Source organism: Dermacentor albipictus, chromosome 7 (genome assembly GCF_038994185.2).
Source record: "Dermacentor albipictus isolate Rhodes 1998 colony chromosome 7, USDA_Dalb.pri_finalv2, whole genome shotgun sequence".
Classification (NCBI taxonomy): Eukaryota; Metazoa; Arthropoda; class Arachnida; order Ixodida; family Ixodidae; genus Dermacentor; species Dermacentor albipictus.
Genome location: NC_091827.1, coordinates 10,979,688 through 11,003,988, shown reverse-complemented (window position 1 = coordinate 11,003,988; position 24,301 = coordinate 10,979,688). Strand labels below are relative to the sequence as shown.

Sequence of the window (24,301 nt, the reverse complement as noted above, 5' to 3'; positions counted from 1 at the left end):
ATCGGACGGCTGCTGAGCCACGAATGAGCCTCGCAATGAAGCGCGGCAGGAGGGAATCAAGAGTGCGGGAACAGCCGTGCATGCAGCAGTGTTGCCGGATTTCGCCTCGCACCTTCCCGTGTGGCTGGAGCTCTTTGAGAACCTTATTTCCGGATCAACCCTCATAGATTCCATGTCCCATAAACTTTTTTGGCCAACTGGACAACAACACTTTCAAAATTAGCCGACGCCATCACATCAGAAAAATGTGTTACGATGGAATGGATCGTGAACAGTTCTTAATTATTATTTCTAAAGCATGCAGTAAGAACATCACATGAGCTGGTGTCAGATTGTTGTCATTGCTCCCTACCACGATCATTGTGATGACCACTGTATATCTGCCATGATGGCTCAATAGCTATGCCAATCTGCTTCTGAGTGCAAGGTCACAGGTTCAAATCCCAGCTACGATGGCCACATTTCGATGGGATTCATGCTATTTTATCAAAATGTGCATGGATTGGAAATATCACGTGAGCTGATGTTTGCGTGTTGTTGCCACCATCTGTGCAGGCTGTCGAGTAGCGGGGACGTCTGCCTGATGCAGATTGGAGCAGCGTCCCTGAGCCCTCAAGTAGAGAACCCTCTGTGCCGCCGCCCCTTGCGGGAGGACTTGTACTGCTGGGCGCAGGAACAGGGCATGCTGAATGCTGTCGGCTCGGACCTGGAAGACCGGCAGTACCACATGCGCCTGTCATCCTTCTTTCTGTGCACACGTGAGTGCCCACATTACTCTGGAAGCTGGCAATGAAAACATTTCGTTGTCTTAAATTACAATAGCATGTGTGTGTCATCAGTGATGTGCCTCTCCTTTTGCATTCTGCCAAATATAAATTCTTGATTTTCTTGTTGTTATGTCCACAAGTGTTGTTGCACATAAACACAGGCGTACTCATGGTAGCCCAAAAGGCATATGTAGCCGGGAACAATTAAAAGCTTCTTTATTGCGTCAAGCACCGTCGAGAGTAGAAGCCAAACTGTGCAGTTTGTTTTTGTGCCCCGCGGTCAAGAGGTCATTACTGGGGATTGCATTCCCCTAAACTCTCCTGCAGCAGAAGTCGGTTGCGTCGGAGATGATACGGGCCAGAGCGGAATAGCACACAACACTTGGGTTTTCAATAATTTACATTCTTGGAATACGCAAGTGAATACGGATGGTGTGCTTTACAATTTTGTAAGTACATTTGACTCATCAGTCCAGATATATGTAATACTCTGCCTTTAATGTTCTTTTAAGCATTAAGGGTGGCTTTCAAGGATTTGGCACATATATTTCCAGCACCAGCTCATTCCGTATGTAAAAAATTTAATCATTACGCATTTCTTGCACCTTCAAAATCAGTGCAACACATAGAGCTGAAGAATACATTAAATATTTGAAATTTTCCTGCGAGTTTTGTTGCTTACACAAGTGTGAACTCTATGCCAGGACTGTTGAAAATAGCACAGGAACAAAATCTACTACTACTCGTGCAGTACACTTCGAAAAATGCTGAGCCACTTGAGAAATTGATCTTCTGTAAATCATCATTGTCAGAAACAACAACAACAAAAAAAAGCAACCTGGCACACGATCACGTGCAGATGCCGGTAGCAAGCACCCAGATGTCTGCCTTCCAACTCTTATCTGTAACACACTTTGTGCACATTAATCAGGAGTGTCTTAATATGTATACAAGTCTTAAGTGGCATTATTTCATTAGGATTTACAATTCCGAGTTACTAAATTTGTGTGTAGGAGCATACAAGCAGCATGTGAAAGGAAGTGTACATTTCGGTGACTCGCTTTCCTCCTGCCTCTTACTAGTGAACTGGAGTGATTTGGCAAGCCAGGATGTCAGAGGCGAGGGCACCGTCCTGGGACCTGGTGGTAGTCAGCCAGTGACCACGCTCATGGGTGAGAACCCAGCCTTCGAATGGAACCGCCAACCCCCCGGGGCCCACGTGCTTGGCAGGGCGTCCAAGGCCCCTGTGCCCTTGCACTTGGTCACTTCCTGCTGCGACCTGCACGTCACCCTGGCTCCCGCAATGATCTTTATGGAGAGCATGGCCGATGGAACTTCTCAGGTGGAGTTTTGTCATTCACCACATCAACCTGCACTGCAGTCGTCATGGGCGAGGCACACTATTTGCTTGAAACTTGTTCATGTGCATTGTTGTGTGGCGTTTGGATTTGAGGCAGTACAATGTTGGCATTGTACTACAAATGTCATGAGTTATGCTGGGTCTACTCTGCTTTCTTTGTCAAAAAAGCTGTATTGCCGAGTTGCTGTGTCATGTGTGATTGCGGCCCTTTAAATGAGCTCCAGCCATGGGTAGGTGGGCGCTGCCTGGATTTGAGGACTTCAGTAGTCTGAATGCTTGCTTTAAAGAAAAAAAAAGGCCATGAATTGCAGTGATCTTAGTAAGGCTAATGGTAATTTTAGCCTCATGAGTTTTTCTACAGGTAAACGAACTAAGCACCTCATTTGTTTAATTCATTTTGCTGTTCTCGGGCTGTTTTCTCACATTGGCAAACATGGACTATGTTCAAAGATTAAAATGTAAGCAGCAGGGTACATTGGATTTTGCACAGCCTAATGAAAAAGCAAGGGCTGTGAAGATGTATGACTAACTGGGATGTGCTGTGAGTGATCTGTAATATGTCATAGGTGGTCACACATGTTTGTGTCCTTTGCTTTCCTCTAGGCTATGCAAAAACCACGTACACCACACGCACCATTGTTCAGATGTCAATCATTCAGCATAGTAACGACCAGCCTAAGCAAGAGAGGGAACAGTTCAATGAGAAGGAAATCTGAGAAGTCGTCCTGAGGCACATTCCTCTTGCCAGCTTCTCTGCTGTGGGCAAAGGGGAAGGGAGAAAACAAAAAGGAATATAGATGGGCAATGGTGACGATAGAAGCAAAAGACAGAACACATAACAAGCAGGTCTACCCACAGCCTTTAAGAGCCCACACCCTTGCTTTAAAAAAAAATCAAGTAATACCTGGGTGGCCTGAAAACTAGCAAATTTAGCCACCCAAGGGCTCAATATATATCAAAAGCTCGTTAATTTGAATTTCGTGGGGATGCTCACTGAATTCAAATTAAACAAAATTTTAACTAACGAAAGTGATAAACAGATATTTGATGATGTAGAGCAGTGAAAGCACCTCTGGAGCCATCACCTTTTATTTATGAAAGAAATCCATGATAATTTTCTGCTTTCTTTTTTCTGAAAGCGATCAGTATAAGCTTTCTTTAAGAGCTCGAATCTGTTGAAAAGCATCTTCTTCATCCTCCTCAATACTGAGGAATAGCCATGTGCTATTCACTCCTTCCATCAGCTCCGATAACAAAGGTCGCACCAGTGCTTCCTCTTTCTCATCCACATCAATTTTGTCATCTTCTACTGTGTGGTCATTGCTGGCTACTTGGAAGGTGATGTCATCGTCTGGGATGGCATCGCAGACCACTGCACAGCTGTCGACACTTATGTAGTCTGCGAAGTCCGTGTCAGCCAACACTTCATGTAAAAACCTCAGATGTGTTAACAACAGCCTGTGAGCACGTGGCCGGAGATAACATCCGTGCCTTCCGCTGGCTCACTAGTGTTATCAGTGAGATTATGCGCTGCACGCGCCTTTGCTTAGGATGCGTTCGGTTAAATGCACAGCATATAATCTCGCTGATAAAGCGAGTGGGCCAGCAGAAGGCACATATGGTATCTCCAGCTAAACTCTCCCGCATTGTTGTTAACAGGTCTGAAGCCTGTACTTGAACAGGAACGTGATCGTTTTCCTCAGGTCCTCTAGTCCTCGGTATTTGTGAGATGAAGTAATGGCGGCACATGCACAGTGTAGGTCTGGTCGCTGCAACAAGAACATCCCGCAACACACGCAACACAGCACCGACACAAAGATACGTAAAAATGGTGCAGCTATCTCATTTGCTCAACCTTTGCAACTGGCGAGTTGCCTGCCGGGCCACATGAGTGGCACCAGCTGCATGCACCACTGTCACTGTCGATGCAACTAACCATTTGAAAGAATAAACATAAGAACATGGCAGCCATGACGTTATTCTGGCCCTTTAATTTTTTTCAGTGCAGGCAGTCCACAAAAGCATAGCCTTTAAAATCTGAGGGAGCTGTTGCTGTGGCTTTGATTGATGACTATGGTGATAAGCATGCCATGCCACCTGTCACTTAGCTTGGAAAGTAGCCGCCAGTGCAAACAAGCAGCATACTTCAACGACATGCAGATTTATTTATTTGTTTATGGGTGACCTGATTTGCATGCAAATTAACAAGCTTTCAAGCTTTTTAATACATGGAGTTCTATGCAGCTTAGCCAGAGTGCCAGTTGGTTTGAATTATCCAAAATTTCAAGTGAACGAGGTGTGTAATAATGAGCTTTTACTGTAACGTCCTCTGATAACACTTGGCTGTTGAGATATGGTCAGCAGTATCAGCCAACCTCTGTCAATCTTGCATTTATGGAGGGCAATCACATAGCATAGTTATGGACATGACCATGCACATGGTCGTGCACATGGTCATGCACATGGCACAGCTCACAGTCAGGAGACACATTGCATCGCGCAAAGTGCATGTAATGACACCAGCGCCCAAATTGGCATCCTTTTAAAATGCCAAGCAAGCGGTATTTTGTATCCTCACAAAACTGCACAGGAGGTCCTGGTCTGTGGACACTCTGTGGAAGCGAGCATACCACGTGACCTGCATTGCCACTTGAGCCTGGACCAAGTGGCCCTGGTGCACAGCATCTTCTCACAGTATCTGGGCATTGTTGGCAAGCTGGCCGCAGCCACGACACCCACAGGGAAACACATTTTCCCTGCACTGCGCCACACACCTGAATGTCGCGACAGCGGCTTGGGAAGCGAGCTTTCCGAGGCCCTTGAGCCCGTTCAGGCTTCCGGCACGCCAGCCACAGGACTGAGCTTCGTGCCCTTTGACCTCTTACTGACTGCATCGACAATCTCTCTGACGCTTGGACAAGTGGAAGCCGACAGGCGAAAGCAATCGCACTCGCCACCAAGTTGCAGTGATGATGAAGACATTGGGTGAGCCTTGAATGCGATGCAATATTCATTCATGTTGTTTTGAATCTATTTTGTGCTGTTATTTCCTTCTTTGCTCATTGTGATCGTGGATAGCATCATTGATATTATATGCATGTTGGTTCTTTGTCTATTGTCAAAGCTCATAATAATGAATACATCACTCTTAAGAACGTTTGCACCCTTTGGGGCCTACTGTATTTACTCGAATGTAACATGAACATGATTCTAACGCGAGGGTCGACTTTCCAGTCAAGTGAAATAAAAAAAAATAAGACTACATATGTAACATGAGATGAAAGGAAGGAGAAATGGAACCTTTATTAAAAAAAATCACAATTAGCAAAGAAGTTCTCTTGGGTGATCCTTTTCAGAAATAGGTTCCGCGTGACTGATCACCAAAAGCGTCCCCAACAAGTGTTTTTGGCACTATGGAAGCTCGCTGTCAGTACCAAGAGTGCTGACAGCCATATACTCTGAGGACATCCGTGCTGGGACATGCCAAGCCTCGCAGAAGGGAAACTATCTCCTAAAGTGATCGCCTGAGAATCACATAACCTCTGAGCTTGTTTGAGATTAAGTTCTTCTTAAGCAGCCAAAGAACCATTTCATATTTGGGGACACTACCAGGTCACTGTGAGGTCCCCAGTGCCCTTCCGGCCGGCCTCAGATTTAAAGAGGACCTTCCGTTGATCTTGCCATCCATGAATTGTTGACGTCAAGCTGTCAACTCACGGCGGAGTTTCCCACCCTCTCAGCCATCAAAATTGCTCACCTTTCGAAGCAGGTGTCATACCGAATGCGCTACGTTGCTATGACGTCCCGAATAAATGTAGTCGAAGCACGAAAGGCCACAGGGTGCTGCAGCCCTGCAACCGTAGCACCAGTCACAAGCACAGCGAAAATAGCGTTGATGCCAACAAAAACCAAGTTTTGAGTTCGATCGACTTGTTTAAATATTAGATCAGGGTGTACAGGTTGCGAACATAAAAATAAAAACCTTGAGATTTAGAATATTTGGTTTAAAATAATCAATTTTGCTTTTATTCGAATATAACACGAGAGTCGAGTTTAAGCAACAAAAATCATGAAAGAAACTCGCTTTACAATAGAGAAAATGCAGTCTCTTGTCCCACAGCAATAATCGTCATCTGCCTTCCTTGCATTTCTGCTTTTTAATAGTGTGAGCCCGGTACTCCCAGGTCACAAATGGCATGTGTGTTATCAGCATGACATAGCACTCTCGACAGGAAAGTAGCCAGCGCAGCTACCAAGTTCAAATTGCCCAGCAAAGGCTAATTTCAGGATCGATATATAATGAAATTTCGGTCCCATAGAAATGTATAAGCATTGGATAAGACCTTTGGTTAGGAGAGAATTAACTGAAAGATTCAAATTAATCAGATTCAAATTAATGTAAGTCTACTGTACTTGGCAAAGAATTGCAGTGAGGTTGCTTCGTTCAGCATTTATATAATGAGACAGAAAAAAGGAAGAACAAGACAATAGTTTGCTAACTAATATAGCTAACTGCAGGCCATTATTTGAACTATGCTTTGAGACTGAGGTAGGGAGGCCAGACCTCTCAGTATCAGTGTTAAGAAGCAGTTTTAAGAAGCATTGGCACAAAGAGCGATAAAATACATTAGTGTTGTTAGAAGTGAGGAGACCATTGGCTGTATGTCTGGCGAGAATGAGGTTAATAGCTAGGTTGTTATTAAATAAAACTTGATAATACTTACCAAAAAAACCAATGCAGTGACTGCATTTGTGTATTTTTGTGTTCTTCATAAGGCAGATTCATTAAAGTCTATTATGTTGGAACTTGGCTAAACTCTCTATAAGCACATTGTTTCGCTTGAATTGCACTGATTTTGTTCTACATATTACCTCTGTCCTGGTGAGCTCTCAAGCTGCGATGCTTCATTGTTCATGATAATGCAGCTTGCATGATCCTTGCAGGTACGACGCCTCAGAGGACTCGGACAGCCGTACTGGTGATGATGTCGCTACAGGTACCCACCAGACCACACGAGGCAGTGGCAAGGTGGTTCCACTGGCCCGTCTGGTTGTGCTGCAGCCCCATGCTTTCCTGACATGCTCTTCTACGGAACAGCGAGCTGAAATGTCATGCTTTGACATACAGGTCGGCGGCGTGCCAACTGGGTTCCGGGCAGCAGGTAGTTTCATTGTTCTTACTTCAGCTGCTGATATTTCTTTTTCTTTTTCTTGCAGTTTACCCTGCGGTATAAATGTGTAACTAAATAGAAGTGTGGAGGCCCTCATCACGCGGAAATTGTAGTAGTAGCTTAGTAATCTTATTGTCCATGAGCCGACATGTAAAATGGTCTAACCCGTTCGTAGCAGACAACACTGCTAGAGCTACTCAAGGTGTTCAACTCTAGATCTGTATCACTCAGTTTATTTCATAGCGTACTGGCTTTTAATCTCCGAAATCTCACTCTGAACAACTTCATAATTTGTTGGAAGTACAGTGGATAGAACTAATGTTATGTCAAATTGTGGATTGTTTATAAACATTTCTTGCTTCCACTATGTGACGCACTATGTTTTGGTCACAAATGCAGGTGGTACAGTGTGGAGGCTGTGCACAGACTGTGGCTGTACCATTGTGTCATTCTGCTTGTTCCATAGTGAATAGGTCCAATTATGCGACATCATTTGCTGTATTTACTTGCATAATGATCGTGCTTGTGTAATGATCACACCCCTGAATTTTGTCGTCAAAATTCGATTTTTTTCTTTTCGGTGTAATGATCGCACCCCGAACTTGCCACAGCGATATGTTGTGTGCCAAGTCTAGCTAATGATGATTGCGCTTACCATCTGTCGAATGCTGTTGAATGCCGTTGAATGCTGTCGTATGCTACGCTAACGACTCTTCAAGACATACCAAGCGGTCTGCACGCACCAAACATTCTTAAACAGATGCCCCACTTCATTTCTTTCATCACTTTCCATACTTCCATGAAAAAAAGACTTGCCTTGGCTTTGTTATTTGTTATTTGTAGGCTTTATAATGGTTGTGGTCAACAACAACAAAAAAAGCACCTTTCGATTCTTCTCATCTGCACTCGTGGGCACGTAACAAATCGCGAGTGGCAACGATAGTAGCCACGTCATGTTTACACTGATACGTTAGAAGTGTACCCTATTCATACGCCGATGCTTGTAACACAGCTAAGGTATTCGCCCACCGTTAGCGAAAATGTGCCATATTAGGATAGTAGTGAAGACAAATGCCGCAGTTTCCACAGCGTGCCCGCCATGGGTTTCATGTCACTGGCAGCTAAGCACGCCCATCTCTGTTTCTGTCCCCTCAAAGTTGTCATGGCTACGTTATTGCCGCAAATTTGCAGATAGTAATGATATTATTCATTACTGATACGGAAGAAACTGTTTCAATGCGCGTAATGTACTCACGAAAAGAAGAAAAAAAGTTACATTTGGCGCATTTGGCTTGCTTCACCGGCCGCCATTTTTGCTTTGGTGTCCCGCACTGTTACAGTGGCAGCTGCCTATTTGTTCACCTGTTTTCTTTCGCGGGAAATTTAACCTGCGTAATGATCGCACCCCTGAATTTGCATCAATTTTTTTTACAAGAAAGTGCTATCATTATACGAGTAAATATTGTATGTAATAATTTCTTCCTAATTACTGCTGTTACTTACAATGGCAATGTTACACTAAATTACCTTACACCCTCCTATGTCTGTCTTTCGTGTAGCATGCACTGTATTTTGGTCACAATCGCGTGGCCAGCGTGAAAAGTCGCTCTGGCTTCTGGAGTGTTGCCTGCTATGCATGATATGGAGTACAGGTTTAGGTGCACGTTGGAGGAATCCTAAGCAAACCAATTAATCGTGGGCTTTCTACTACAGTGCCTTTTGTAGCGACTGCGTTTCTTTGGGACATTGAAACTCCGTCAATCCGCATGGTTCATGCAGGTCGCTGCCTGTCAGAGCTGGCCAGCCCAGGCACGTTTGTGGAACCCTGGCTGGAGACAAAACCTGGGGAGCCTCATCCCAAGACTGGGATTCCACCGTCCCTCTTCACGCTCTCACTCCATGGCTTCCTCATGCCTCAGGGTGAGGCACACCCTGTCATGTGTCACTCTTGGCACTCTTAGCTTTTTGTGCATGTTTGGACTTCACTTCAGTGTGGACAATTAAAAGATGTGTAGTGCATTACCATGTTGGACAAACATTAAGAACCAGCGCATTACTGAGACCTGCAAATTTAAGTGAGTGCATGTTCTAAAAGCTTTAACCTGGTTTCTTGCGCCTCCTGCAGTGACTTTGTGTGTGAAGGTTGGCCGGCCTCTGAGGGTGAACCTGAGCGCATCCAAGCTGGACCAAGCCCTGCAGTTTGCAGAGCTTGCCTCGCATCAGTGGTCGCACATCCAGGGCTGTTCCAGCACAGTTCGACAGGACACACCTGCAAGCACTGAAACCAAAGGTGCACGGACTGAAGTAGTGGAGGCTCCCACTGCATCTTCCAGTGAATGGAGGTCAGTTGTGCTGACGTTGCACTTAGTGTTATTCACACCAAATCAGTTTGAAAGCCTATATAGTTCAGTATATTAGTGGTCCACAAAAATTATGTTTGGCATGACGATGGTCATGAAGGTCTAAAAGGCAACAGTTAAATTGCATGGCAGAGCTTCTTGTAGCAGAAACATGCAGAACTTGACGAATTTTCTTGCGTGAATTGTTCCACGGATTGTTTTCCGACCTTTGCTTTGACCCACCATGGCTATGGTGTGCTGCCACTGAGGTCGCAGGTTCGATTCTCAGCCACCGAGTCTGCATTTTGGCAAAGGCAGAATACAAAGATGCTTGCATGTTTAGATTTAGGTGTAGAATAAGGAACCCACAGGTAAAATTATTTGAGAGCCTCCCCACTACAGTGTTCTCTTGTAGCTTGCGTGTTGTTTTGGGTCATCAAACCCCACAATTTTATTCGACCTTTGCTTTGCTCGATTACAATGACCATTGGCTTCTTTGAAGAGAATAGAGGACACCTAGTTCTTAATTTATGAAATGTAAAGAGCATTTAGTGCATGAACACTTCTTTTTCTTGACATAGACTAACTGTGGAAATGTTCATAAGTGTAATGTGGAAATGTGTACTGTGCAGGCTGTCGACAAAACTGGAGATGGACCAGCTCGTCTTGTCCCTCGATGTTCCTGCGCAGCACCACCAGGCTTTTAAGATGGTGCTGGCCTTGGAGGGACACGCCTCCAACTTGGAAATCCTGTGCTCCTCCGAAGGTCAGTTCTGCACTTCCCACACTGCGTGGGATTTGGAATGTCTAGAGCTGGGAATGAATGTGCTGGCATTGGTGCTCCTGAATTTCCAACAAAAAAGAGTTGCATTCCGCATCCAAAAAATGTGCGTAGTGTCCGTTAGATTTTAAAAAAAATCAACACACTTCAGCAATTCCTCCGGCTCTGAACTCATTTACTGCAACAGCATCAGGCTGTCACACTGGGCAGCACCACGTTGTATCACTCTGCGCGTTTTGTAGCAAACTGGCTTTTTACCTGTGGTCTCTTATGCTGAACAACTTCATAATTTATTAGAAGTACAGCAGCTGGAACTAATGTTAAATCAAATCACATATTACAGTGAAGCTGTTTATGGATAGGGTTGCATGAAATTTTCATGTGTGCGAGCAAAAACTATCATCATCAGCAGTGGCTCGTGCCACTCCTCGTGCGTTTGTCGTCATCTTCTTCCACAGCTGGCTCCGATCGCGCTCATCATGCCAGCGTTCCCATACTGCCCCTCCCTCCCTCTACGAAGGTACTGATGGGACTGGCCCACTGCCAGTCCATGCGGTGATTTTACTCTCAAATTGTTTGCCTCAATATATTGTGAAATGAAAACGCTAATGTATATAATAAGTGTGTATAACTAATGTATAACACGAATGAATGTGAATTCTTAAAAATAAATGTGTGTGCATACTGTAGTAGCTTCGACGGGGCGGCCACACGCGGGACCTACGGCATGAGGCCTAACAGCCAGGGCACGAAGTGTTGCAAAGAAGAGCCAGACTGCTTGATCGGGGACCAAACGAAGAATTACTTTATTCCAGCGAGGGGAAACGCAGCACGTATACTTACAGTGTTTGGCGCTGAGTGGCACCCTGACATAACGATTCGAAACCGAAACAGGCTATTACACATACCCTTCATCACAATGAGCACTGATCAAGACAATAAATGCGTTCGTACCGTTGTTCAAAATTCTGTTTTGCCTTTTTGTCATCTGCTACACAGCTCGCTGGTCATCCACCTTCACAGAGTAGTATGTTTCACAAATTTTTATTGTTTGTATATATTTCTTGCTTTTGGTACATGACACACAATGTTTTGGTTGAAAATGCAGGCTTTGTGATGTGCAACCTGTGCAAAGAGTGCACATTAGACTCTTACAACAGACGTTGTCATCTTGTCAAGAACAACTTCATATCAATGCGCACGGTGTCGTCCTTTTACACTACAGTATTTCCTGTTGTAGCCTTCGAAATGAAAAGAAACATTGACATCCATTCGTATGTAGCATGAAGCTATAAAGGAAACCTGCACAGGTTTCTCAAAAACAAAGTTTAGTAGTTGAAGAAAAATTCAATCTAATCCGGGATTCAAACCTGGGACCTTTTTAGCTTCATGCTACATACAGGTGGATGTCAATTTTTCCTTTCATGAACCCTTCTCCACCTTGTGGAATTCCACAGAACTGATTTGCCAGCCTCCAAAATGCATGCACAAACGCCGCCACTCTTAGAGCCTGTGTGGTGTGCCAAACCCCGCACAATTTACCGAGGATAGCACAGCGATTAGGGCATCCTGCTCCCAACTGCACATCGCCATAGGTGCTTGAGTACAAATCCTAGTGATGATGGTGGGCAAGCTTTATTTTTCTCCACCCTATGGTTCGTGTGCTTTAAAGAAAATTGCCTTCTTTGGATCTTTTGCCTGTTTTAGTGGTCAGTGGTTCGTGGTCGAAGGTTAAACAATGCAAAGGGTGCATGCTCTCGTGCAGCGGAGTTTGTCGTTGAACCCAGACTGTAATAGCTCTTTGAGACACACATGCTGTGTACATTTGTTACCACTACAGATGTGCTGGCTAGAGGCTCTGTTCTCTGTAGAATTATGCAATGAGTCAACAAATGCTACCTCAATATCATACACTACAGCAAATGTACATCGTCAAGGGCATCATTCCTTTAATCAAGCTAATAACTTTATAGAAGTTTCCAGCAATTCGCTTCCATCGGGAGTCATCATCGATGGTTTCTGCACAAATATTTCTTCACCCCAAGGTTTGTGAAGTTGTCGAGGGGCTTCATATTATTTTTCGGTTCCTGACTCTGGATGTGGCATTTTCCTTGCAGGTGTTCCATCAACCATTGAAAGCAAAAGTACACTATCATCACTTCAGCTCTATGCTCTCGTCGATCAGCAGTGCATGGCTTTGGCGGGACCGTCAACCTTTGTCATGTGGACCGACAGCTTCTGGGAACAGCTCTCTGGTCTTCCAACAGTGCACAGTGTCCTGAGGGTTCACTGTGACATGCTTCCACTGAACGTTGGGCCCGCACAGTTGCTGCATTGTGTGACGGCAGCTCACCACACAACACACCTTGTGGCTGTAAGTCCTGAATGAGTGACTTGTATGTTTCTTGATGGAAGTTTGAGCGCAACACATATTTATATGTACATCCTGTGCTCACTGCTTAAAGTACAACTCCGGCAATTTTTCACCATGTCAATGTAATGGACTATATAGGTTCCCGAGACCCCCTTGTCACGCGTCTGATAGCAGAATTGTTACACAAATAATTTTATATAAGCAAAAAAGTGCAAAAAGGAAACTGAAACCTGATCAAGCAGCCGAGTGAACCTCCCCGTGTGACGTCACAAGTGTCTCCACCGGGAAAGGCACGCGAGGCATGCCGGTCTCGTCCACTGGCAGCGGGGAGGGGATGCTCGGATGAATCGTGACCACTCCAGACCTTCGAGTGACACTATGTCAGATACATCAGCTCTTCAGATCTGTCATATACTATTGACAGTTCTGATTCTGAAAAATTCAATAATTGTGAATCGCCGTTTGCATTCGACCCGCCACCACAAGAGCCAGCACCCATGCGCTACATATCGTGCTGCTTGCTATTTTAGGTGTTTTACCCCTTCTCGGGGAAGTGCTTCGCATGCTCACTGTAAAATGTGGAGCACAACTTTCCGCATGTGTATCCCGCAAGAATGCCGCTGACACTCCAAAGCACTTAACGGTGCATTTGTTTACATTGGCAGGTACAGCGACCACTCCTCATTCTCTTGAGATATAATGCTATAGCCGCTCATCGGTGACATCAACTAATGTCAGAACATACCAAAACAGGCAGGTCTTGTGCATGTAAGCACCGTTGCATCACTCTGAATTGCACTGATATGAGTGACTACACATCTTCGAAAACAGTTAGTGGGAGACCGTAGTATGGGAGCGTTGTTATGCTGCCTACTTGACATTCTTTGTATTCTCTTCATGCACACAATATGTTCTGTAAAGTGCACATAGATGAGGACTTTGAGAGAATGCGTGGTTTTCTTGCGGAAACTCCGATGCCAGTATAGACACCATTGGCAACTGGACTGCGCGATTGTTTACACTGCTGTATCGAGGCGCCTATGCTTGCTGCCCATTTGGAATACGAGGCAAGCAGTGCATCTCGGAAGCTAAATAATAAGCCCTCATGATAATACGTAAAAATACGCCCGTGTTTGTAGTCGCATTTAATTTAGGGAAGTGCCGATGAGTGCGGCGGGCAGCTTTCCGTCAAAAACAGCAACGTACCGATGTTGATACTGCTCTGTGTCGTCGCTTCTCGCTTTTTGTGTGTGCACTGTACAAAATGACGAATAGCTTATTTCAAAACCGTATGGTCAGAAGTGGTTTTCTTCATCCTGATGGCCTAATTAGCTTCATGTCAGTCACTCAGGCCCGCCAGAAGCAGGCGCATGAACTAAGTGACTCTGACATATAGGCATAACCTCGGCTGAGCGCGATCGCCATTAGGTCAAACTGTGTGTGCGGATGGTGAGGGCTGAAGTTCATGCAGCCTATGTCTACAGGGAACACAACTTCTTGCAACAGCAACTTCTCACGCCATGCACCAGCTCACGATCGTCGATTCCTCGGCGCTCTCGTCACTATTGTCTGCATAATCCCGGCATGCTCTGCATGCAACACTCCTGACGTCATACACAATGTGGCTTGTAACTGAGGAGGAGGCAAGGCAGAGTGTTCGAGGCAATTAATCAAATTCATTTGTAAAATATCTGTGCAACTCTCAAAGCTGCTTTTTTGAGGACATGACGGAAGTGTTCAGAGAAACGTACCCAGCGAATTTCATCGACATTCGTTGGCACTGAAAAATTGCCGGAGTTGCCCTTTAAGAGTTTGAGTACTGACCTTGAAGGTGTGGGCTATCAGAATTTGTATGCTATTGCTTGTGTCTGTTATACGCCTGGACATATTTTTCCCCTGTTCGTAGGGTTGTGACTGGAGGGGCAAGTTATATGTGGCAACAAGATAAAGGGTGTGAAAATACAACATATATACGACAAGTACAGTGAAACCTCGTTAAACCATAGTTGGCCAGAGCTTGGAAAAAGTATGTACTAAACAGTAGTACTGCTTAATGGAAATAGCATGAGATTGCCCACTTAGCTGTCAAAAATGTAACCCAGAGAAGCTGCGATGAAAGGGCAAAAACATGCAGTACTTATTCACTTTGCGCGACAAAAGTCTGTTATTTTCGTTTGATGCCGCTGCAGCCTAGCAGCGACGACAGTGGCCTCCAACTTACTGATGCTGTCAGCCAGCTTTTCAGCCAGCCCCTTCTTGTTGGCAAACACTTGCATGGCAGATTCCTCATTGGCGTTGCATATTCTCTGTGCACAGGCGCGGTGTGCTGCAGAAGTCGCGGGGCACCGTTTTCATTGCAGAGTGCTGTGCTCACCGTGACGTAAGACTGACGTCACCTCTGAGACTTGTTGTTCTGCCGAACCACCCGATGGGGACGATGCACCGCCGTGATTGTGCAACGAAAAGTGGAAACTCTACGTGTTAACCAATGCATACGCAATAAGCTGGTGCGGTTTATGTGTATACAAAACGCATTATGTTCAATGACCGCTGAGTTGGAGATTTGACTTTACTACTTTTAAAACGAAACTACTGTTTAAGCGGGTACGGTTTAATGAGGTTTTACTGTAGCTACAAGGACATAGCGTGTAGAGCGTGTACAGCTCTAGGCATTTAGTTGTTATTGCTGAGAACATGCTTTTTTACTTATGAGCATTAGATGCGTGAAATTTAAAACCAACTTAATTTAGTCTTACCATGCACTTATGGAGGTAAGAATAATTTTTTTTTGCATCCATGGTTGCAATGGAGTGCGGTCAATGGTTACAATTCTGCGTTATAGAAACTCCACGATTGCTCTGTGTAACAGTACGCGACATTATTGTGCTGTATTTTAACACCCCTTTTATGTCATAATTTGACGTTTTTGTGCCCTTAGCCATCATTATATTGTTAGTAACAAAGCTGAGTCGATTAGTTAACCGTTCTTGTCTATGCTGCTGTATGAAGTAGGTTGATCCAGAGTATATTTAACTGCAATTTTAATTCAGTTTTACAACAGAGACCTTTGCAAAAGTGTGTAGCTTATATTGCAATAGAGTCAGCATTGCCTCTTCATCATGAGGTTTTTTTTCATTATCAACTTTTATGCTTCATGTAACAGCTGTGGCACTGCATGATTTACTTATCTTATTTACAGTCTGTTGCAGAACGCCTTGAGAAAATAGCACCCCGTGGCAAAGTGAAAACTCCACTGAAAGCAGCTTCTACCACTGCCAAAGGTCCTCAGGGAAAATCTTGGTGTGATGACCTCCGCAACGGCAGCTTCCAGTACATCCAAGATGACGGCAAGTCTTAATTCTAGCAATCGGTACAGTTGAAACGTAAAAGGAAGAAGGGGTCAACCAGGACAGACATGGACAATTGCTAACTTCTAACTAAATTTTATTCAGTGAAACAGCATGATTATATATACGCAAGGAATTTCCTTTTGTGCCTCAACTTTGCGTATTATGGAATACCGACTAACCCTGTCCCAAGCATTGCTTAGCTCCAAGAGATGCTTCATGTTCTGTTTGCACGCTTGATCTCATGTTCTAGGCACTCCCAACCCGAATGAGATTGTCTTCCGGCGGCCACTGAAAAATGGGGATGCTGGCGTGATGACATGGCGCTACCCTGAGCCACGAGTTTTGACTCGGGTCGACGTCTATCCCGTGCCGTTCTCATCGACGATGACAATGGGCATTTCCCCTCCTCCTGTAAGTACAGTGGGAGTTATGGCTCATAAAAGGGTTGTTCGAAGGAGAAATTTTGCTGTATGCTGTAGAGAAGGGTGTAGCGCTGTTCTTGAGGAGCGACCATCGGGATCATAAGAAAGGTGTCACTTATACAAGCTTCGTTATAACTGATGATACAAATGACAAAGTAACACTTAAAAGAACACTAAAGGCAAATATTAAGTCCGACTAAAGTGACAGATTGATGTTTCAACATGTCCAGTGTGTCAGTTTGCCAAAAACAAAGCCATTGTATGTAATGAAATGACGTAAGTAGAGGATCGGCACTGTCACTTTGGGAACATTGTTTCACTTTGGAACATTGAACTGGTACATCACCTTGGAACATCACTTTGAGAACATTGATTCAACATACCTTATTGAAATTATAAATAGGTCGATATTAAACTGCTCATAGTCAAAACAGTAAATTGTGAAAAGAAAATGCAATTTGGCCGACCTTATCACATTTTTCTGCAGAACTCGGTGGTGGTACCTTATTGCACCATTCTGTTTGCATGTTTAACGGGAGTGGGGTACCTTCTTTGTGCAAGTCCCTGGTTTGTCCACATACAGTAGCACAGGGAAGGGTATGAACTCCCAAGATAACCAACACAGCTTCGTAAGAGGGCCAGTTCACTGTGGGCAGTAACTCGAAAACTGTGTGGCCCTTTTTGTTTCGTTTTTTTTTTCCTTTTTACTATGACTTATTTATTTATTTGTTGTTTTTTCTTTCTGTTGTGATTTCCTCTGCAACTTAAGGATGCAAGGTTTCCAGGAGAATAATCTAGCATTACATATTAAATGTTTGCCATTAGTGTCTATATAATGACTATAATTTGTAACCTGTTTAGATTGTTATGCACAGAATGACATTTTGTTTTATCTACATTAGCCATATAAATGATTGCTTCTATTTCGATACCTTTGACAATATTAAGTGGACTTTATTTTTTTTCTGAACAGTGCTTGTGCTTGGTGCTTGACTATGCTTTGTTGTCACAAATGCAGCGGAAAAGCTCCTGCAACAGGCTATCGCTTCACAAGTAATGGATGCTAGCTTGTACTTTATCCATGTTACTGACAGTGCAGTTCAGAAGTTCTGCAATGTATACGAATTGATAACATGAACTCTTCGCCTTCAGAAGGTGCAAAAGTACAAGCATGTCCCATTATGACAATGCTTTAAGGTTTTTGTTGTTTCGGCTTTTCTCCGGCTCCTTGCTGCAGGCGTTACAGTGCAACCTTCAGTACTGGGACCCCTGCCAAGAGATTTTTGTGACGTGCCAACAGTTTGAGTTGTCAGAGAGTGAACCGTGCTTTCTGGAGCTGCCAGCGCTGGCGTTCTTTGGGGATCAGCCTCCGCCTGTGGCAGTTGCAGACACTTGGAGGGTTGTCATCCTTCCTCCTGAGCATCCAGCTACAAGGTCTGATGCATATTTTGTTTGTGCCTGCAGTTAGCAATTGTCAAATCACCAAAGCTAAGCAGTGTTAGGCTCAGCCAGTCTTTAGGAAGAATGATTGGAAATGCCGAGTATTTGAGGCACCTGTTCTACCATAGAATAGCTCAGTTGTCGACTTTGAGTGACATAAAAAGTCAAATGGGGCATCTGGAGCTGTTAGACTAGCGACAGGCTTGACATGTGATTCCAGGTGAGATGGTGAGGGATGAAACAAAGGGAGTGAAATAAAAGCAAAGCACACACACACACTTAAACATACACATGAAACAAAATCCACTAACACAATAACTATCTACAGAGGCCTGAATCCCCGCAGGCATGCCATAAGCTCCTTAGTGGGACATCCACACCAGGGCAGCAGCTTCAATAGGCCGTGAAAGGAAGCATTCCCATTTTAATAGAGGGAAGAATGTGCTTTCGAAGTTGAAACCCTCACCTGTGTTGATGTGTACTCCACGAGAGGAGACTACAAAGGCTGAAGATAACCTGCTAATAGCTCAGCCTAGTGTAAACAGCACCAGACTGGACTGACAAAAGTGGCCTTTCTTATCTGGTAATCGCAGCTCCTAGCTTCAGTCTGAACAACAACTACATAGTGAGAGCTTAGTGTTGGACTGTCACATTAAGGTGATGCTAAAGCAAACTACAAGTGCCTTGCAGCAGTATCTTGCTGATTTGAACATGCCTGTGGCTAAAACAGCACTGCAAGCAATGCAGGCTGCGGAGATGATGCTGGCTGCTCTCCATTAGCCTAAAGCTCTGCTATTGTGTGTGTGCGACATCATAGACTTGTTCCATCAACACCTTCTCCTCTTACCATCTGCGCCATATTCCACTTCCCTCCACATGGAATAGCTAATGAGAAGCATTGAACTCTCTCTCTGGTGCATGCGCATTTCAGAGCAAGGAGACTGCCACGGTCAGTGAATGTCCTGCAGCTCAAGTCGTGTATTGTGTCGTATCTCTATAGAATTCCTTGAGACAGCAATAGGCACTCTGTTGTGGGCTAGTTGGTTGAAACTGAAAAAGTGACATACTGCGCGAAATGAAATAAGAATGATGGACAGAGGGATGGGAAATAGCGCAGACTACCAGTTTTTATTTGTAATGTGTGCTCTGCCCTATCTCACTTTCCACCTTTCTTCTTGCATTTTGCAAGAGGGACACCATGAAGGGAGTATGAAAGAGAAAGAATCAGGCCACACAATACTTGAGTGGGTCATTGCCAGAACGCCTGTTCATGACCGGTTCTTGGACCTTTGCTTAGTTTTCTTTCATCCAGTGAATGTCTGTCAAGCTGAATTTACGATAAGACAGTAAGACTTCCATGGCCTTTTCTGACAATGTAGTGACATTCCTTACTTGTCAAATTTTGTTAAATGAAGGTCAGAACCCGTACTACTGGCAAGGATCAGAGTACTTTAAATAATTTACCATAATACTTGTTTTTACAAGCCAGGTTGAGTTTTGGTACTTAGGAGGTGGATGCTTCTTAAAGTCATGATACATTGGCTCACTACGCTCCTGCAATCACTGAAGCTAGCAAACACAAGCACAGCGAGGAAAAACATGCACAGCACTTTTGCCATATTGCTACACAATGTCATGAAACTTCGCTGTGTGTCATGACGTCAGGATAGTGTTGGTGATGCCAGGCCCAGCATATCAGGATCAACTGTAGTATAAACAAAATATGTTAAGTGTTTATTTTCATGCTTGCTAAATGTCATTCATTTTTTGTGCGAGGAACGTGCAGTAGAGTTACTACATCTTTGAATATGTGTGCCAATGCTTCTTCAAAGAATGTGTACTGTATACTGCAACAAGCTCTAAGTTTATGCAACAAGGTAAGGCACTTAGGCTGTGAACCTGTCTTTTCTTTTTTGTCAATTGAAATGTCAGCAGGGGCAATGAAGAGCCAACTTCAGGAACTGCCATGTCTCCCCTGGCATTAGCTGCCTGCATGCGTGTGGACTCCCACTTTGACCCAGCGCTGGTGCCCCGTCTGAGAGCAAGTGTAGCCCTCGATGCCTGCGTTGTCACCTTGAACGTACTGACCGATCAAAATGGTGAGCTCCGATGCATGAAAGCACTGTGGAAAGCATTTGGGATTGCCACCTATGATGAGAGAGGAAAAAAAAAAAACTTCACCAAGAATGGAGACAAAGAAAAGGGTGGGGGGTCTTCTCTTACCAAATTAGTCCCGTCGAATCTCGACAATTCAAACTCGAAACGGCCCCAAAATTTGTTCGAATTAAAGGAAGGACTTGTTTTTGAAATATTCATGCAACATAGCATGATGCACAAGCGGTATGAGTCGTGAAATATCATAGGCACGCAAGCATACAGCGAGCAAGGATCACGAAACTGCCCATGCCGCCTGACACTCACTTCCCGATAACGGCAGAAAACGAAACTTCAAGGAGCAGGCTAAGCCGGCGCTGGCGCCGGCATGGAGGCAGGCGTGCACGGAGACCATCAAAGATGAAAAAGTTACAAAGGAGTTGAGAGGGAGGGTGAAGGGAGTGTAATTGCGAGGAAGGGTGGAAGGGAAGAATATTTGCTTTCCTGCTAGCTTGCTGGATGGTGCTAATTACCTCTGCCACCTACTGCCACCGAAGCAGCAAAGTTGCCGAGGCCAGGACTGGGCCTCCACTGCTACTTCCCTCTACGCGCTCGCACGTTTTTTCCTTCATCTGCTGACAGATTGACGCTGTGCTTACCTTCTTCATCCTGCATTCTTAATGTGAACCATGCCTTATCAAGACAACGAAGTCGTTGCTCTGATCATAATCATGTTGGTGCGCTCCTTTCTGTTAAGGCATCGCCGTATCTAAAAGACAAGGAGAATGAGGGTGTCGCCTTCATATCCTTGTATTCAGGGTCTGCCTTGTCGTACAGAATCGGATATGGCGCCCTGTCTCCCACAACCTTTCCATTGGAACATCTCAGTTTAGACGCATCATTTAAAAAAAAACAAGCATGAACTAGACCAACCCAACCATTTAAAGCAAGTGTGAGCGAGAGCTGATGCGAGCAGGCGATCGTGTAAAACAAGCAGTCTGGCTCAACCAGACGCGACTATGAATAGAGCGGCCAGGCAGGTCCACATGATACCAATTTCCCATGCCTACGTCACAGTAGGGGCCACCTCTCCTCTGATCTCCTCTGCTCGTGGCTCACTTGTCGCCCCGACGAGCCACGAAAAATCGGCCCAGGGCCGATCCCTCTGGGGGCGCGTCTTTTACTGCTAGCGTGGCTGGGGCATTACAGCACGATGCAGAAACGGCAACCTTGCCACTTGAGATGGGGTGAAATTGCCGCCACGTTCTACCCTCCCCCCCTTCCCCCTGAGCGCAGTGTTGAGGGGTTTCTTCTAAGCCTTTCCTCTATGGCGGAGTCAGAGCAATGGTGGTCAGAGGTACTGCCACATGATTTGGCGTGCTGCTGAGAGCATTGTTGGCGTGCAGTATGTTCGAATTAACCATCGCAAATGCTTGTGCGTTCAAATTACTGGGCGTTTTCGCCCATTGGAATGCAGTGACTTTGATGGGACCACGGCGTCAGTTTGAATAAACCGGAAGTTCGAATTAAGTATGTTCGGATTAACGAGATTCGGCTGTAGTATCCCCCTTCAGAGCATTAGGGAATATAAATACTTTGGTCTTGTTTTCACACCCAGTGTGTCTTAGTCAAAACACATAGATTTGATAACATTTGAGGCACTAAAGAAGTTAGGCCGTCTGAGCCACACATTGACCTCAGCCTCAAGGGATACTAAACTTATCCGGCCTCTACTAGAATATGCTTCTCCTGTATGGAATATGCACAAGCAATGCGACATTAATTAAATCAAGGGCATCCAAAAGAAAGCAATTCACTTCATGTGCAGCAGGTTTGATAGGGATTTTTCACCTTCTGCAGTGCTTCCATCCCTAGGCTTGCAACCGCTCTCAGATCGCCGACGCATGAAAACGATAAAGTTTCTGCATTGCATTTTAACTGCTCTTGCTGGATTGCATCAGATAATTACCTAACTTCTGCTAAACCATCCAATACTAGAAATCACCATCACCTAAACGTTGCGCCTTATTTTGCCCATACAGACACTTTTGAATACGTTTTTTTTTTTTTCAGTGTAATTGAATATTGGAATTCTTTGCCTGGTAATAGTCGTTCTCTACCCTTAAACTTATTTTTTGCTGCTAATAGGTAGTTATTATTTTCATTCCGTATGTATTGTTCGTATTGCCTGTGTTATTTGTCATTGTTCTGCTTTTCATACCCACTCCTGCAATAGCCCAATAGGGCTGTAGTGTGTACAAACGAAAAAAAAACACACTATACAAAAATACAAACCAAAACAAAGTAAAGTGGCGGTACACCTATTACTGTGAACTTTGCTTGATTAAAATTTATTGAGAAGCTTTTATTAACTTGTAATGCGTATTCAGGGCCTATGAACAATGCAGCAATACATGAAGGTCTAGATGGCAACAAAATACATGATACTTTAATTAATGAAGTAAGAATGAATTTGTTTGTAAGAAATCAGTTGTCAACTATGCATGAATGTCTGACAGTGCTCTTACAATACAGCGTATATTGTAGCAATTTAGGGAGAACTGGAAAACTGGCAAATGAGGTATTGGTACGGGGGTCCAACTGGCAGCTGGCACTTTGAAGGAAATACCAGTTGTGCCAGTGGGAAACCAGGCAAGTGGCAACCACAAAAGCACTCTATTGCATTCATTCATTCGTTTTGGAAAACACCACAAATTAACAAAATCTGCATAAAGATAGCTAAAATAGAACCTGAACTTTACCACTAGCAGCAGTATGTTCTGCCACGACTTTGCAACAACTTGTTTTCATGGCTCATTGATTGCTATGATTGCTGGGGTAACAATCTTTGCTATAGTAATGTAATGCGCATCTCAAAATCAGGTAAAAAACAGCTTTCATTGTTGACAGTGGTGATAAGATTCTACTGCCATGGCTCTCTTGAATATTTTTCTAAACTTGCTTTAAACAGCGTACATATGTGATATATTTAGAGCTCCCTTCTAGTTCAATGTGTATATAGAGTGCTCATGAGGTGGCTGTGTATTTATCACTTTTGTCAGAATTGCTTTTATCTGAGCCACCCGTTGACAGGTGACAGCCCTTTGGTATCGAGCTTCCACTAGAGTCCTTCATTGCTACTAAAAGAGCTACACTTTTGCACAGGTGCCTGAAGCAACTACGGGGTTTTTCTAAAGTAGCTAGTTTTGTAGCTAGACTATGGGTAAAGCAAGAGCCAAAGTAACCCATCATAGCTACTACTATAATAATTACAGCATTTACTCCATTCTAACATGCCCTCAATTTGTATAATGTGCACCCAATTTTCACAGCCATAAACAAAAAATGAAATTGTCCTTGACTTTTAACACACACCCCTGTGGCATTTGAGATACTGCATTTCTTAAACGCCTTGCAGGCCATGGCAGCCTAGCTGTAGTATTTAGAATATGATACTATATAGCATGGTCAACATACAAAACATACATGAAGCTACGGCAGCTTCTACAGCTGCAGAAAACTGTGGATTGGATTGGATCACAGAAATGTTTAATGCCAACAATGGTAGCTTGTTACTATTGTAGTTTTTGTTTCATACCTTAATTTAACACTCATGTCAGTATTTAGTAAGTTTTACCGAGAGAAAAGAAGTGCATGTTAGAATTGAGTAAGTACAGTACTACTGTTGTGTCATAATATGGTGCAGCTAGAATATAGTGGTTTACGGGGAGTAATAGTGGGGGGTGACGATATGTGTGGGCAATGCACTAATGACATTATAATGTCACTTGGGTACATTGTTACCATGCTAGTTCTACCGATTTGTTTAAGCAAAGGTTCACTGTGGTGAGCTGTCATCCCGCGTGCATGCTAGTTGTCAAAGAGGGTTGATTGGATTTGATAATTAATCGGTTTAAGTAAAGAAGCCCTTGGCTTTAGACAAATGTGTAAATGTACTATGATGTCATCAGGGACGTGTTCATATGTGTACCTCCAGCTTCCAAATGTGCAACTGTGGTCATTTTTCTTGATTTTTGATAGTTTCTTCATAGGCTCTGTTTTGCAGGAATTTAATACTACACTCTGGAGTATTGGGTGTGTTATTAGTTGTAATCTGAGTGTTGAAGCAATCTAAGCAAGTAACAATTGTAGCGTGTTTACTTTTCTTTTGTGGAAGAAGACTCTTTGGTACTATTGGGGTAT

General features: G+C 44.1%; 1 protein-coding gene across 7 annotated transcripts in view; it reads left to right on the top strand.

The window, feature by feature from the left end:
• The window catches only part of Vps13B (vacuolar protein sorting 13B), a 121,402-nt gene that overhangs the window by 56,011 nt on the left and 41,090 nt on the right, over positions 1–24,301 (top strand). For all 7 annotated transcript variants that reach the window (XM_065435100.2, XM_065435097.2, XM_065435096.2 and 4 more), the window contains 12 exons: positions 556–758; positions 1,850–2,109; positions 4,718–5,112; positions 7,072–7,289; positions 9,078–9,218; positions 9,424–9,640; positions 10,270–10,403; positions 12,536–12,792; positions 15,992–16,139; positions 16,393–16,553; positions 17,802–17,998; positions 19,937–20,103. In XM_065435100.2, the coding sequence (XP_065291172.2) occupies positions 556–758; positions 1,850–2,109; positions 4,718–5,112; positions 7,072–7,289; positions 9,078–9,218; positions 9,424–9,640; positions 10,270–10,403; positions 12,536–12,792; positions 15,992–16,139; positions 16,393–16,553; positions 17,802–17,998; positions 19,937–20,103 (2,498 nt within the window). The remainder of the gene's footprint in view (positions 1–555; positions 759–1,849; positions 2,110–4,717; positions 5,113–7,071; positions 7,290–9,077; positions 9,219–9,423; positions 9,641–10,269; positions 10,404–12,535; positions 12,793–15,991; positions 16,140–16,392; positions 16,554–17,801; positions 17,999–19,936; positions 20,104–24,301) is intronic.